The following is a 16497-nucleotide window of genomic DNA, read 5'->3' as shown; positions in this document are numbered from 1 at the left end:
TTGGATCTTCTTGTGTTCCTTCTAGAGCATCAGTAATTGTTTGTATCTTTTGTAATAGTTGTGTATGAGTCCCTCAATTGTCCCAAGTGTCAAAAGCTGGATCTCATCATATAGCCACTGAAGATCTCAAATGTGCAGAAGATGCTGAGAAACCAAATAATTGTACAGTAGTTGGGGGTTTTCTTAAGAAAAGTGGACATCTTCACTGCTCAGGACAAAGCAGAGACTCATGAACAATTATTACACAAACAGTCATTGATCATCGAGAAAGAAACACACCATATTAAAAACCAAGAGAATGTCAACTTCTGAACAGGATCATGTGTGTAAATTCAGTTACTATTTGTCTTGTGGAATATAAGTGAGGATCTGTTATGTCAAATAACATCTTCACGGCAGAACTAAATAAAAACAAAATGCAATTTTTATGATCCATCTTTAAAGAAATTTTACCCATACACACGCACAAACACACACAAGTGTCCCACCCATTTTCAGACTTTAAAAATCTGGTCACCCTGTTGAAGTTGTTATGGAGTGAAGACTAGTGGTAATTTGTGCGGCACACGGCTTACATTAGATGGAGAAATAGAACAGTATAGAGTAGGTGCTGGTATGTGCTGCTTCATCTGTCAGTAAGTGACACATCAGTGTTGTAGAGGAATATAGCTCATACAATGAGTCTGATCTGAAGGGAAAAGTTATTTCACATTCTGCTGGTTGGGAGCAGAGGTATTCAAGCCTTAAGATACTTTTTGTAAAATGAGTTGAAAAGTAATGGAGATCTACTGAAAGTTGCATTTTTAAACTTTGAAGTGTTGCTATAAATATAACTCTTCGTGTGTTCTCTAGACATTTAAATTTACAGAACATATTGACGTATTGTGTTCAATTGATTCTTTACATTTTCTGTAGTTGCTCTTAAAAAAGTCTTAAGTTTAGCTTCATAAAACCTGCAGAAACCCTGCATCAGTTTAGCTGAAAGTGTTTTATGTTTCTTGATGAACTAATTTACAGAAGTGACATTATTGTTCATGTAGAAGATTGAACACAGTTTGTACACATCCATTTGTTCTTGTTTTGTTTCTATCTGAGGGGTGTGAGTTTCAGAGTGATGCTGACAGCTGTACTGAGACGTCTTCACTAAAACTTATAGTTTAACACACTGTTATCTTCTCATTTCTCTCTCAGTCTGTGGAACTGTAATCTGACAGAGGAAAGTTGTTCAGCACTGGTCTCAGTTCTCAGTTCAAACTCTTCAAGTCTGAGAGAACTGGACCTGAGTTACAATAAACTGCAGGATTCAGGAGTGAAGCTGCTCTCTGATGGACTGAAGAATACAAACTGTAATCTGGAGAAACTAGAGTAAGAAAATACTTAAATCAATACAGTTTGATGTGTGTTTGTATCATGTAAATTCAACTTGAGAATTTCAGGAGAAGCATCTTCTCCAATCCTGTCTGTCATAGTGTAACAGTAAGAAGTTTTTATTTTAGAATTGAAATGAATTGATCTAGTTGAACTTTCTCTTCTGTGCAGTCTTGAACACTGTAGTATTATTTACAGATGAAGTTTGTGCTGCTTTGTTTTACCCATAACACACTCTGATTTATTGGGGGTTTTATTTTGAATTTTAGGTTACAGTGTTTGAATTTTGTGTTAAAATGTGTACAAGACATGACAAGTCATTTCATAATTACACATGCAATATGACATCATATGGAGAGAATAGACTACATGAAATCTGTACATTTAAAAAAGTTAAAATGTGGTTAAATCATGAAAAAACTCAATCAAAAGTAAAATCTACATTTTCACAAACTATATAGCCTATACAGTTAAGTGCAGAAGTTTGCACACCCCTTTTGTTTTTATAAGTTTCACACCCCTTTAAGTTTAGTAGTTCGTATGTTAATGTAATCTTGTGATAAAGCAGTAAACATATTTGGCTTGCTGTCCGTATACTGGAGGGCTCGGAGCTCGAGACTCGACTCGAGTCCTGACTACCCCCCCTGAATTTACTTATTTAGATAATGAATCTAAAGAACAGTTGGAGATGGGGTGGAGGTGGGATGTCAGGAGAGTTGTCACAGGAAGCAGGTAAGCAGCGGCTTATATACTCCTGCTCGTTGGCTGTGATTTGTCAGATTAAAATTAACATGCTCCTCTCGAACCTCTGTTAATTAACTCCATAATGTATACAAATAGCCTATAAGATATAAAAGATGATATTTTTTATGTAGTTCTGCCCATCAAAAGTTACATAACACAAAATGTACTCTTATTTACACAAATCATCCTGTTCAAAAGTTTGCACCCCTTGGATCTTCTTGTGTTCCTTCTTGAGCATCAGTAATTGTTTGTATCTTTTGTAATAGTTGTGTATGAGTCCCTCAATTGTCCCAAGTGTCAAAAGCTGGATCTCATCATATAGCCACTGAAGATCTCAAATGTGCAGAAGATGCTGAGAAACCAAATAATTGTACAGTAGTTGGGGGTTTTCTTAAGAAAAGTGGACATCTTCACTGCTCAGGACAAAGCAGAGACTCATGAACAATTATTACACAAACAGTCATTGATCATCGAGAAAGAAACACACCATATTAAAAACCAAGAGAATGTCAACTTCTGAACAGGATCATGTGTGTAAATTCAGTTACTATTTTGTCTTGTGGAATATATGTGAGGATCTGTTATGTCAAATAGCTTCTTCACGGCAGAACTAAATAAAAACAAAATGCAATTTTTATGATCCATCTTTAAAGAAATTTTACCCATACACACACACACACACACACACACACACACAAACACACACAAGTGTCCCACCCATTTTCAGACTTTAAAAATCTGGTCACCCTGTTGAAGTTATTTTGGAGTGAAGACTAGTGGTAATTTGTGCGGCACACGGCTTACATTAGATGGAGAAATTGAACAGTATAGAGTAGGTGCTGGTATGTGCTGCTTCATCTGTCAGTAAGTGACACATCAGTGTTGTAGAGGAATATAGCTCATACAATGAGTCTGATCTGAAGGGAAAAGTTATTTCACATTCTGCTGGTTGGGAGCAGAGGTATTCAAGCCTTAAGATACTTTTTGTAAAATGAGTTGAAAAGTAATGGAGATCTACTGAAAGTTGCATTTTTAAACTTTGAAGTGTTGCTGTAAATATAACTCTTCATGTGTTCTCTAGACATTTAAATTTACAGAACATATTGACGTATTGTGTTCAATGGATTCTTTACATTTTCTGTAGTTGCTCTTAAAAAGTCTTAAATTTAGCTTCATAAAACCTGCAGAAACCCTGCATCAGTTTAGCTGAAAGTGTTTTATGTTTCTTGATGAACTAATTTACAGAAGTGACATTATTGTTCATGTAGAAGATTGAACACAGTTTGTACACAGCCATTTGTTCTTGTTTTGTTTCTATCTGAGGGGTGTGAGTTTCAGAGTGATGCTGACAGCTGTACTGAGACGTCTTCACTAAAACTTATAGTTTAACACACTGTTATCTTCTCATTTCTCTCTCAGTCTGTGTGGCTGTAATCTGACAGAGGAAAGTTGTTCAGCACTGGCCTCAGTTCTCAGTTCAAACTCTTCAAGTCTGAGAGAACTGGACCTGACTGGCAATGAACTGCAGGATTCAGGAGTGAAGCTGCTCTCTGCTGGACTGAAGAATACAAACTGTAAACTGGAGAAACTAGAGTAAGAAAATACTTAAATCAATACAGTTTGATGTGTGTTTGTATCATGTAAATTCAACTTGAGAATTTCAGGAGAAGCATCTTCTCCAATCCTGTCTGTCATAGTGTAACAGTAAGAAGTTTTTATTTTAGAATTGAAATGAATTGATCTAGTTGAACTTTCTCTTCTGTGCAGTCTTGAACACTGTAGTATTATTTACAGATGAAGTTTGTGCTGCTTTGTTTTACCCATAACACACTCTGATTTATAGTGTATAATCAATGTACACTTTTCGATGCGATATTGCACATAATCCGATACAGAGAGGACTGTCCATTTCCAAACAAACACAAAAAAGTGTCTGTAGCTTTCTTTATTCCTGCAATCTTTATTTATGCTGCTACTAGACTTTTATTGTTTTTATTAGGCATTAATTGATTTTTAAAAGACATGTAAAATAATATATTATTATATATTATAAATTATAAATAAATATATTATAGTGATTCAATATTATACAGATTGATTAGTCATTGTTTCATTGTTTTTTTTTCTTACATCACAGGATTTCCGCAGGTCTTAAATTGGAGCAACAAGTCTTAAATTCATAAGGTCATGGCATTAAATATTATGAGGGATTGTTTTCTCATTGCGTTTAAGTAGGGTGACCAGACGTCCCGTTTATAAGAGGTGTGTCCCGTGTCCCGACAATGTAATTCTGTCCCGGTTTCAGCTGGTAGACTCACTGATTCTTTTCTAATTAAATATCCTCATCGTTCTTCTCGCTGTTGTCTTTGGGATCGTTTGCAGAGAAGAGAAGAAATTTTGCATCATTTGTTGATTTGACGATACTTTCATTCTAGTCTTTCAGCAGATCCACTGAAATGTACCTGGTTACCATGGCAAGGATGTCATGCACTCTTTGTCATCCTGTCAGTCAGTGCAAATAGAAATGCACCAATAAAAATGATTTTTATTCGACGTTGTGTCGATGTAGTGACACTAGGGTTTCGCCCTTGGGAGCCCCAAACACATCAGATCTTTGAGAAAAGGCCAATGAGAATTGGCGAGTGGAATTTGCATGCCACTCCCCCGGACATACGGGTATAAAAGGAGCTGGCTCGCAACCATTCATTCAGATTTTTTCTTCGGAGCTAAGCATTTGTGTTAGCAAGCTGTCTTCCACTACCGGTCCATTCACCTCCCAAGAAGCGTTTGCTGTTGAATATACGGTGCATTCCAGCGGCTTTTCTCTCCTTCTGCACAGATCTGTGCAGATTACGCCCCTGGGCGCTTCGACAGCGCTAAGAGAGTTTATATTCCTGCAAAGAGTATATTTTCTCTATTAGAGCAAACACATTGACGTGAATGTCTTTTTAAAGACGCGTCTTTTTCAAGATGCCTTTCCGTCTTTGTGTGATTCCTGGATGCGGTCGCTATCTCTCTGCTTCCGACGGCCACAGGCGCTGCCTCACGTGTCTGGGTCGTAATCACACTGAGGCAGCATTCATGGATGGTTCATGTTCTCATTGCGAGAATATGACCATGGCAACGTTGTGGTCGCGGCTTTCCTTCTTCCAGGGAAAAGCCACTCTAGCCGCCCCCCGCGCCATGCCTTCTACCTCTGGGTACGAGGCCAGCCTGGCTGGCACTGCTGGCAATTTGGGGGCTTCAATGTGCGCGGCTCCGCCGGGTAAATCCCCGCGGACCTCCCATTCCCCAGCACACTCGTTTGCCCCCGGTGAGTTCCGAGAGGAGGCCAGCTCACCCCAGGGCCAGCTTAGTGTCCCTTTCGGAGCTCCGGAGCGGGATGAGTGCTTGATCGCTGCATCAGAGAGCGTACTGGCGATGTCAGACACTGAGGACTCGACTGGGCTGCCACCTTCGTGTTGGCCAACCCAGTCTGAGGCTAATGGAGACATGACCGGCATGTTTGCCCGGGCCGCCGCGTGTGTAGGGTTGGAGTGGAAACTTCCACCCTCCCCTGAGCCCTCACAGCTAGATGATTGGTTCCTGGGTTCAGGGCACCACTCACAGCCATGCCCCCGCATCCCCCCCCCCTCGGTCCCTTTCTTCCCGGAAGTGCACGACGAGCTGATGAGGTCGTGGAGGGCACCTTTTTCTGTCCAAAACTAACCTCCCAGCTCATCCGCTCTCACTACCGTTAATGGTGGGGCGGCCCACAGGTATACGGAGGTCCCTCAGGTGGATAAGGCAGTTGCGGTGCACCTGTGCCCGCAAAGTGCAGCATGCCATGGCCCTCCTGCAAGTATACCAGGCCAAGGCACTAAAGGAACTGCACGTGGGTAGTCCTGATCCCGATGTGATTCAGGAGCTGCACTCGGTGACTGACCTCGCCCTTCGGGCAATGAAGGTCATGGCGCGAGTACTCAGGCAGGCGATGTCCACCCTCGTGGTCCAGGAACACCACCTGTGGCTGAATCTGGTCGAGATGAGGGACGCGGACAAGGTTTGCTTTCTCAACACCCCCATCTCCCAGATCAGCCTATTTGGCGACACCGTCGAGGACTTCGCCCAGCAGTTCTCGGTTGTGAGGAAGCAGACGGAGGCTATACAACACATCTTGCTCCGGCACGGCTCAAGATCCCTTATCCCGTCTGCTCGCTGAGGGTGTCCCCCTGCGGCTGCGAAAGCCCAGGCGGCTCCGCCTCAGCCTGAGCCCAGTTCTCGGCCCCAACGTAGAGCCCCCTGCAGGAAGCTGACGTTCCCCCAACTCAAGGGCCAGCACGAGAACATGGAAGGCTCCTAAGCGCCCCTGAGACGGAGGACCCAGGGAGCGAGATGTCTGCTGCAAACCCGGAGCTGGTATCCAGACCACTCCATCCCCCGGTGGAAGGCCTGGAGATAAATCCTTGGTTTCCTTTTCTTTTATATTCGGCGCACCCCGAACGGGCTGTGGTACCCACATTCTTAATAAAAGAGCAGTTTCCTCATCTCCCTGGGTCACATAGCCAGTGTTTATGACCGCCGTTATCACGGCAACCGGGCTCTGAGCACCTGCGACTTAGACGCCGCAAACGCGGGCACCCCACCTTCACGCGTCCGGTCGCACTACCCTCACACCCATGGCCAGGTGGTTATGACAGACTACAAGGACGGTCAAAAAGTCCCTCCTCCCCCATCGCCGACCCCCCCGACGCCAGGTACACGGAGCAAGGTAGGTGCTTTGAGGGTCTCCTCAGTGCAGCCACGAGACGAAGCGAGGCTCCTCGATGTGGCATCCCCTGCTCCCTCCCGCCGCAAGGCCCCACCCACAGGTATGTTAAACGCGATCGTCCCCTTAGTGCCCCTCTCCTGGAGCTTGGACGCATGGCTAGCGTTTTCCAACCCATCGCGGTGGTTGGCCAGGACAATCTGACTCGGCTACGCAATTCAGTTCGCCAGGTTCCGCCCTGGTTCAGCACCGTCCGCTTCACTTCGGTGAAGGGCGAGAACGCCGCCACCTTGCGGTCCCTCCAGCCGAGATGAAGAAAGGGTTTTACAGCCCTTACTTCATCGTACCGAAGAAAGGCGGTGGGTTGCGGCCAATCTTGGACCTGCGAGTTCTGAACCGGGCCTTGCACAGACTCCAGTTCAAGATGCTGATGCCAAAGCACATTTTGGCGTGTGTCCGGCGTCAAGATTGGTTCACGGCGGTAGACCTGAAGAACGCGTACTTTCACGTCTCGGTTCTACCTCGACACAGACCCTTCCTACGGTTTGCTTTCGACGGCCGGGCGTATCAGTACAAGGTCCTCCCTTTTGGCCTGTCCCTGTCCCCTCGCGTCTTTACGAAAGTCGCAGAGGCAGCTCTTGCCCCGTTAAGGGGAGTGGGCGTCCGCATACTCAACTAGCTCGACGACTGGCCTATTCTAGCTCACTCTCGAGAGTTTCTGTGCACACACAGGGACCTCGTGCTCGGGCACCTCAGCCGGCTAGGCCTTCAAGTCAACTGGGAAAAGAGCAAGCTCTCCCCGGTTCAGAGTATCTCTTTTCTCGGCATGATAGCAAGCCTCACAAGTGAGCGCACATGGTCGGTGCTGAACTGCCTGAAGTCGTTCAAGCATAGAACAGCGGTTCCACTGAAACACTTTCAGAGGCTCCTGGTGCATATGACATCCTCGGTGCCGGTCACGCCACTAGGGTTGATGCATATGAGACTGCTTCAGCACTGGCTTCAGACTCGAGTCCCAAGATGGGCATGGCGCCGCAGCACACATCGCGTGGCCATCACGCCGATCTGCCACCACTTGTTCAGCCCTTGGACAGACCTTGCATTTCTACAGGCAGGAGTTCCCCTACAGCAAGTGTCCAGGCACGTCATCATTACGACAGATGCCTCCAAGCGAGGCTGGAGCGCCATGTGCAACGGGCACGCAGCCGCTGGCTCCAGGACAGGACCATGACTGTGTTGGCACATCAACTGCCTCGAGTTGCTGGCAGTATTTCGAGTCTGCGCAAGTATGCATTCCCCCCAGTGAGCCTACTTGCACAGACCCTGTGCAAGGTGAGGGAGGACAAGGAGCAGGTCACCCTCGTGGCCCCGTATTGGCCCACCCAGACATGGTTCTCAAACCTCACACTCCTCGCGACAGCCCCTCCCTGGCGAATTCCCCTGAGGAAGGACCTTCTTTCTCAGGGACAGGGCACCATCTGGCACCCGTGCCCAGACCTCTGGAACCTCCACGTCTGGCCCTTGGATGGGACGCGGAAGACCCAAGTGGCTTACCACCAGCAGTGGTAGACACTATCACTCAGGCCAGAGCTCCCTCCACGAGGTAGCTTTATACCCTGAAGTGGTGTCAGTTCGTGAATTGGTGTTCTTCCCGAGCTGAAGACCCTCAGAGATGTGCAGTCGGGTCAGTGCTTTCCTTCCTGCAGGAGAGGCTGGAGGAATGGCTGTCCCCCTCCACCTTGAAGGTGTATGTGGCCGCCATAGCAGCACACCACGATACAGTGGATGGTAAGTCCTTAGGGAAGCACGACCTGATCATCAGGTTCCTGAGAGGCGCCCGGAGGCTGAATCCTCCTATGCCACGCCTGTTCCCCTCATGGGATCTCTCCGTGGTCCTCCTGGGCCTTCGCGGAGCCCCCTTTGAGCCGCTAGAGTCAGTCGAGTTGAAAGCCCTCTCCTTGAAGACGGCCCTCTTGATTGCGCTCACCTCCATCAAGAAGGTCGGGGACCTGCAAGCGTTCTCTGTCAACGATACCTGCCTGGAGTTCGGTCCGGGTGACTCTCACGTAATCCTGAGACCCCGGCCGGGCTATGTGCCCAAGGTTCCCACAACCCCCTTCAGGGATCAGGTGGTGAATCTACAAGCGCTGCCTCTGGAAGAGGCAGACCCAGCCCTGTCATTGCTGTGTCCGGTACATACTTTGCGCATCTACTTGGATTGCACGCAGAGCTTTAGATGCTCTGAGCAGCTCTTTGTCTGCTTTGGCGGACAGCGGAAAGGGAACGCTGTCTCCAAACAGAGGCATGACCACTGGATCGTGGATGCACGCACACACACACACACACACACACAAACACACGCACACACACAAACATACACACAAACACACACACAAAAACATACACACACACAAACACACAAATATACACACAAACACACGAGATCTATTGCGATCTATTGAAAGTTGTATTTTTAAACTTTGAAGTGTTGCTATAAATATGACTCTTCGTGTGTTCTCTAGACATTTACATTTACAGAACATATTGACATATTGTGTTCAATTGATTCTTTACATTTTCTGTAGTTGCTCTTAAAAAAGTCTTAAATTTAGCTTCATAAAACCTGCAGAAACCCTGCATCAGTTTAGTTGAAAGTGTTTTATGTTTCTTGATGAACTAATTTACAGAAGTGACATTATTGTTCATGTAGAAGTTTGAACAGTTTGTACACATCCATTTGTTCTTGTTTTGTTTCTATCTGAGGGGTGTGAGTTTCAGAGTGATGCTGACAGCTTTACTGAGATGTCTTCACTAAAATGTATAGTTTAACACACTGTTATCTTCTCATTTCTCTCTCAGCCTGTGTGGCTGTAATCTGACAGAGGAAAGTTGTTCAGCACTGGCCTCAGTTCTCAGTTCAAACTCTTCAAGTCTGAGAGAACTGAACCTGAGAGACAATAAACTGCAGGATTCAGGAGTGAAGCTGCTCTCTGATGGACTGAAGAATACAAACTGTAAACTGGAGAAACTAGAGTAAGAAAATACTTAAATCAATACAGTTTGATGTGTGTTTGTATCATGTAAATTCAACTTGAGAATTTCAGGAGAAGCATCTTCTACAATCCTGTCTGTCATAGTGTAACAGTAAGAAGTTTTTATTTTAGAATTGAAATGAATTGATCTAGTTGAACTTTCTCTTCTGTGCAGTCTTGAACACTGTAGTATTATTTACAGATGAAGTTTGTGCTGCTTTGTTTTACCCATAACACACTCTGATTTATAGTGTATAATCAATGTACACTTTTCGATGCGATATTGCACATAATCCGATACAGAGAGGACTGTCCATTTCCAAACAAACACAAAAAAGTGTCTGTAGCTTTCTTTATTCCTGCAATCTTTATTTATGCTGCTACTAGACTTTTATTGTTTTTATAAGTTTACACACCCCTTTCAGAATGTATACAAATAGCCTATAAGAGATAAAAGATGATATTTTTTATGTAGTTCTGCCCTTTAAAAGCTGCATTACACAACATGTACTCTTATTTACACAAATCATCCTGTTCAAAAGTTTGCACCCCTTGGATCTTCTTGTGTTCCTTCTTGAGCATCAGTAATTGTTTGTATCTTTTGTAATAGTTGTGTATGAGTCCCTCAGTTGTCCCAAGTGTCAAAAGCTGGATCTCATCATATAGCCACTGAAGATCTCAAATGTGCAGAAGATGTTGAGAAACCAAATAATTGTACAGTAGTTGGGGGTTTTCTTAAGAAAAGTGGACATCTTCACTGCTCAGGACAAAGCAGAGACTCATGAACAATTATTACACAAACAGTCATTGATCATCGAGAAAGAAACACACCATATTAAAAACCAAGAGAATGTCAACTTCTGAACAGGATCATGTGTGTAAATTCAGTTACTATTTTGTCTTGTGGAATATATGTGAGGATCTGTTATGTCAAATAGCTTCTTCACGGCAGAACTAAATAAAAACAAAAAGTAATGGAGATCTACTGAAAGTTGCATTTTTAAACTTTGAAGTGTTGCTGTAAATATAACTCTTCATGTGTTCTCTAGACATTTACATTTACAGAACATATTGACGTATTGTGTTCAACTGATTCTTTACATTTTCTGTAGTTGCTCTTAAAAAAGTCTTAAATTTAGCTTCATAAAACCTGCAGAAACCCTGCATCAGTTTAGCTGAAAGTGTTTTATGTTTCTTGATGAACTAATTTACAGAAGTGACATTATTGTTCATGTAGAAGATTGAACACAGTTTGTACACATCCATTTGTTCTTGTTTTGTTTCTATCTGAGGGGTGTGAGTTTCAGAGTGATGCTGACAGCTGTACTGAGACGTCTCCACTAAAACTTATAGTTTAACACACTGTTATCTTCTCATTTCTCTCTCAGTCTGTGGAACTGTAATCTGACAGAGGAAAGTTGTTCAGCACTGGCCTCAGTTCTCAGTTCAAACTCTTCAAGTCTGAGAGAACTGAACCTGAATGAAAATGAACTGCAGGATTCAGGAGTGAAGCTGCTCTCTGCTGGACTGAAGAATACAAACTGTAATCTGGAGAAACTAAAGTAAGAAAATACTTAAATCAATACAGTTTGATGTGTGTTTGTGTTTGTATCATGTAAATTCAACTTGAGAATTTCAGGAGAAGCATCTTCTCCAATCCTGTCTGTCATAGTGTAACAGTAAGAAGTTTTTATTTTAGAATTGAAATGAATTGATCTAGTTGAACTTTCTCTTCTGTGCAGTCTTGAACACTGTAGTATTATTTACAGATGAAGTTTGTGCTGCTTTGTTTTACCCATAACACACTCTGATTTATAGTGTATAATCAATGTACACTTTTCGATGTGATATTGCACATAATCCGATACAGAGAGGACTGTCCATTTCCAAACAAACACAAAAAAGTGTCTGTAGCTTTCTTTATTCCTGCAATCTTTATTTATGCTGCAACTAGACTTTTATTGTTTTTATAAGTTTGCACACCCCTTTCAGAATGTATACAAATAGCCTATAAGATATAAAAGATGATATTTTTTATGTAGTTCTGCCCATCAAAAGCTACATAACACAAAATGTACTCTTATTTACACAAATCATCCTGTTCAAAAGTTTGCACCCCTTGGATCTTCTTGTGTTCCTTCTTGAGCATCAGTAATTGTTTGTATCTTTTGTAAAAGTTGTGTATGAGTCCCTCAGTTGTCCCAAGTGTCAAAAGCTGGATCTCATCATATAGCCACTGAAGAACTCAAATGTGCAGAAGATGCTGAGAAATCAAATAATTGTACAGTAGTTGGGGGTTTTCTTAAGAAAAGTGGACATCTTCACTGCTCAGGACAAAGCAGAGACTCATGAACAATTATTACACAAACAGTCATTGATCATCGAGAAAGAAACACACCATATTAAAAACCAAGAGAATGTCAACTTCTGAACAGGATCATGTGTGTAAATTCAGTTACTATTTGTCTTGTGGAATATAAGTGAGGATCTGTTATGTCAAATAACATCTTCACGGCAGAACTAAATAAAAACAAAATGCAATTTTTATGATCCATCTTTAAAGAAATTTTACCCATACACACGCACAAACACACACAAGTGTCCCACCCATTTTCAGACTTTAAAAATCTGGTCACCCTGTTGAAGTTATTTTGGAGTGAAGACTAGTGGTAATTTGTGCGGCACACGGCTTACATTAGATGGAGAAATTGAACAGTATAGAGTAGGTGCTGGTATGTGCTGCTTCATCTGTCAGTAAGTGACACATCAGTGTTGTAGAGGAATATAGCTCATACAATGAGTCTGATCTGAAGGGAAAAGTTATTTCACATTCTGCTGGTTGGGAGCAGAGGTATTCAAGCCTTAAGATACTTTTTGTAAAATGAGTTGAAAAGTAATGGAGATCTACTGAAAGTTGCTATAAATATGACTCTTTGTGTGTTCTCTAGTTATTTAAATTTACAGAACATATTGACGTATTGTGTTCAACTGATTCTTTACATTTTCTGTAGTTGCTCTTAAAAAAGTCTTAAATTTAGCTTCATAAAACCTGCAGAAACCCTGCATCAGTTTAGCTGAAAGTGTTTTATGTTTCTTGATGAACTAATTTACAGAAGTGACATTATTGTTCATGTAGAAGATTGAACACAGTTTGTACACATCCATTTGTTCTTGTTTTGTTTCTATCTGAGGGGTGTGAGTTTCAGAGTGATGCTGACAGCTGTACTGAGACGTCTTCACTAAAACTTATAGTTTAACACACTGTTATCTTCTCATTTCTCTCTCAGTCTGTGTTGGTGTAATCTGACAGAGGAAAGTTGTTCAGCACTGGCCTCAGTTCTCAGTTCAAACTCCTCAAGTCTGAGAGAACTGGACCTGACTGGCAATAAACTGCAGGATTCAGGAGTGAAGCCGCTCTCTGATCTACTGGAGGATTCACACTGTAAACTGAAGACATTACAGTGAGTTATTGATTTACTGGGTGATTGTAATTTGTTTTTCCATTACATATTTATTTGACTGTTGTTTTTAACTGAATGTTACTGAAATTTATAGTTTTGATACATCTATAAAATAATAATTCTGATATGATGTCTATTGATAATGACTGTGATGACTGTATATTATTGACTGAATGTTTTACAGTATTAATCCTCAACGGATACCTGGAGTAATTGCCAATGTGGGTTAAGTCATAAAATAAATAACTGTTTATTGGCCCCTACTGGACAAACAGCAGCACTGACCCAGCAGAGCTCAACATGAGGGACATCTGTTAGTTATAAACACACAGACATGTTTATAAATATGTGTATTGATGAAGCAGAAAAGTGAAATGGAGTTGAATGTTTTGAGTTTGTCATTTACTCAGACAGTCATATGATGTTAGTGGAGCTGATTGGTGCACAGCTGATCTCTCTACTAAATATGTTTATATCTTGTAATTTCATTGTGAAAGGATCAGCAGGTAATCCAAATGTGTTATATTTCTGTTGTGTGGTTGCTGTTGGACTGTATGTTTCTTATGGGAAAAGTAAAGTATCTATGTGCTATCTGATCAATGCTGTTAACATTGTAAATATGCAAAATGTTGATTACCACAAAAATTAATTTTGACTTGCAAAATCTTGGTGTCATTTTGGAGTCAGACCTTAGTCTGAGTAGTCACATCAAAGCAATAACTAATTCAGCCTACTAACTTCTAAACAATATAGTGAAAATTAGATGTTTTGTATCCAGTCAAGACTTAGAGAAACTTGTTCATGCATTCATCACCAGTAGGGTGGACTACTGCAATGGAATTCTCACTGCCCTTCCAAAAAGCACCATTAGGCAGATGCAGCTCATACAGAATGCTGCTGCCAGGATTCTCACCCGAACCAAAAAAACATATTACTCCAGTCTTCAGGTCTTTACACTGGCTTACAGTTACATTTAGAATTAATTTTCAAGTACTATTACTTGTTAAAATCACTAAATGGCCTTGGACCTAAATACATTTCAGATTTGCTTGTTTAATATAAACCTAACAGACCTCTCAGATCATTAGGATCAAGTCAGTTAGACATACAGAGGGTTCATTCAAAACAAGGTGAGACAGCGTTTAGCTATTATGCAACCCTCAGCTGGAACCAGCTTCCAGACTGAAAACACATCTGTTTAGCTGTGCATTTTCTGACTGAATATTGTGCTGCACTTATTGATTTCACTGAATTGTTTTGCTTTTGTCATTCATTTTGATTATTCTATTTTATTCTTTTTATTTTTATACATTTTTGTCAATGTGTGTATTACTTTTTATTCTTATTTCATGTTCTTAATTGGTTTTTATTTTTTATGTATCTTGTAATTTCTTTAAAATTTATATGTAAAGCACTTTGAATTGCCATTGTGTATAAAATGTGCTATATAGGAGGGACAAGGCAAGGCAAGTTTATTTATTTAGCACATTTCATACACAATGACAATTCAAAGTGCTTTCCATGTACATTTTAATATATATATATATATATATATATATATATACACACACACTACCAGTCAAAAGTTTTGAAACACTTGACTGAAATGTTTCTCATGATCTTAAAAATCTTTTGATCTGAAGGCGTATGCTTAAATGTTTGAAATTAGTTTTCTAAACAAAAATATAATTGTGCCACCATATTAATTTAATTAAATGTAATTAAAAAAAAAATTAATATACCTCAAGAAGTTGGTTGAGAAAAGAATTTACATGTCTGCAAATTCTAGGCAAAGGGTGACTACTTTGAAGATGCTAAAATATAACACCGTTTTTATTTATTTTGGATAGTCACAACATAATTTCCATAGTTCCATTTATGTTATTCCATAGTTTTGATGACTTTACTATTATTCTAAATTGTGAAAAAAAAAATTATAATAAAGAATGAGTGTTTCAAAACTTTTGACCGGTAGTGTGTATATAATATATATATATATATATATATATATATATATATATATATATATATATATATATATATACACACATATATACACACACACACAAAAGTGGCATTCAGCTGATCACAAAGTATAGTCAGCACATTACTGATGTAAAAAAACAGCACCATCATTATTTAAAAAAAGTAATCTTTGATCAAATCTAGACAGGCCCCATTTCCAGCAGCCATCACTCCAACACCTTATCCTTGAGTAATCATGCTAAATTGCTAATTTGGTACTAGAAAATCACTTGCCATTATGTAAAACACATCTGAAAGCTATTTGGTTCATTCAGTGAAGCTTAACATTTAAGATAGATAGCCCTATTAAAATTAAGCTTAGTGTCAAACTGAAGACAAACTGATAACCTATAGGTGCAATTAAACTTAATGTGCCATTTTTTGTTATTGATTTGTTGTCATTATTTCATATATAGCAATTCTTTTTATTCCTTATTGTATTTCTTTTTTATATTAGCATTATATTTAATACATCATATTATGGTACCTTAATATTGTATGAAGAATTATCAAATGTATAAATTCCTTGCCTGCGTTTTCATTTAGTTGGATGGTTGTATTAATAGTTAATTTTTCACTTGTTACTGCTTGAACTTTAATGAGGGAAACACGCGCTTTCTCATGAGGGCAAGAAATTAAAGGAAAGCAGAGAAAGAGCGCATGTTTCTGGACTCTTCGGGTACTACTATTGTTAATGCTGTTTAATCGGGAGATATTTAATAAAGATGATTGAATTACAGCACGTGTAACTCGCGTTCTCACTAAGATGCCTATGCCGGCAGAGACTACGAAGCTGCCACCATGAACGATAATAAGGACTGTGCTGTACAATAGTACAATACACAAATTTTCATATTTGCCATACATCTCTACTGCATCGTTCTTAACTGCTGAATCAAGTTTGTTGTTCCTCACACTCCGTGATGCCATGACAGTGCTGCTGAATTCTTAATGGAGCCGTGCGTCTTTTGCGACACGAACGATCGGTTTACGCGATCGGCCAAATTACTGATCATATTACATCGAGTCATAGGACGTGAATATCAGTTGATACCGATCGGTGGCCTATCGATCGGAGCACCTCTACCAATCAAATGCCTCTCTGCCCAAATATGGATGA

At 40.9% G+C, this 16497-nt stretch overlaps 1 protein-coding gene across 23 annotated transcripts in view; it reads left to right on the top strand.

Annotated features, from left to right (window-relative positions):
- Positions 1-15966, top strand: part of LOC127442855 (NACHT, LRR and PYD domains-containing protein 3-like) — a 39087-nt gene extending 23121 nt beyond the window's left edge. For 5 of the 23 annotated variants that reach the window (XM_051701105.1, XM_051701101.1, XM_051701098.1 and 2 more), the window contains 6 exons: positions 1192-1365; positions 3532-3705; positions 9719-9892; positions 11280-11453; positions 13179-13352; positions 13537-15966. In XM_051701105.1, the coding sequence (XP_051557065.1) occupies positions 1192-1365; positions 3532-3705; positions 9719-9892; positions 11280-11453; positions 13179-13352; positions 13537-13582 (916 nt within the window). In that variant the 3' untranslated portion in view covers positions 13583-15966. Of the gene's footprint in view, positions 1-1191; positions 1366-3531; positions 3706-9718; positions 9893-11279; positions 11454-13178; positions 13373-13536 lie in introns of those variants that run through there. The other 18 variants (XM_051701109.1, XM_051701106.1, XM_051701096.1 and 15 more) reach the window with 14 other exon arrangements.
- Positions 15967-16497: the final 531 nt, after the last annotated feature.

This window comes from Myxocyprinus asiaticus, chromosome 6 (genome assembly GCF_019703515.2).
Source record: "Myxocyprinus asiaticus isolate MX2 ecotype Aquarium Trade chromosome 6, UBuf_Myxa_2, whole genome shotgun sequence".
NCBI lineage: Eukaryota > Metazoa > Chordata > Actinopteri > Cypriniformes > Catostomidae > Myxocyprinus > Myxocyprinus asiaticus.
The sequence above is the reverse complement of the archived record's forward strand: the minus strand, read 5'-3'. Positions and strand labels throughout refer to the sequence as shown.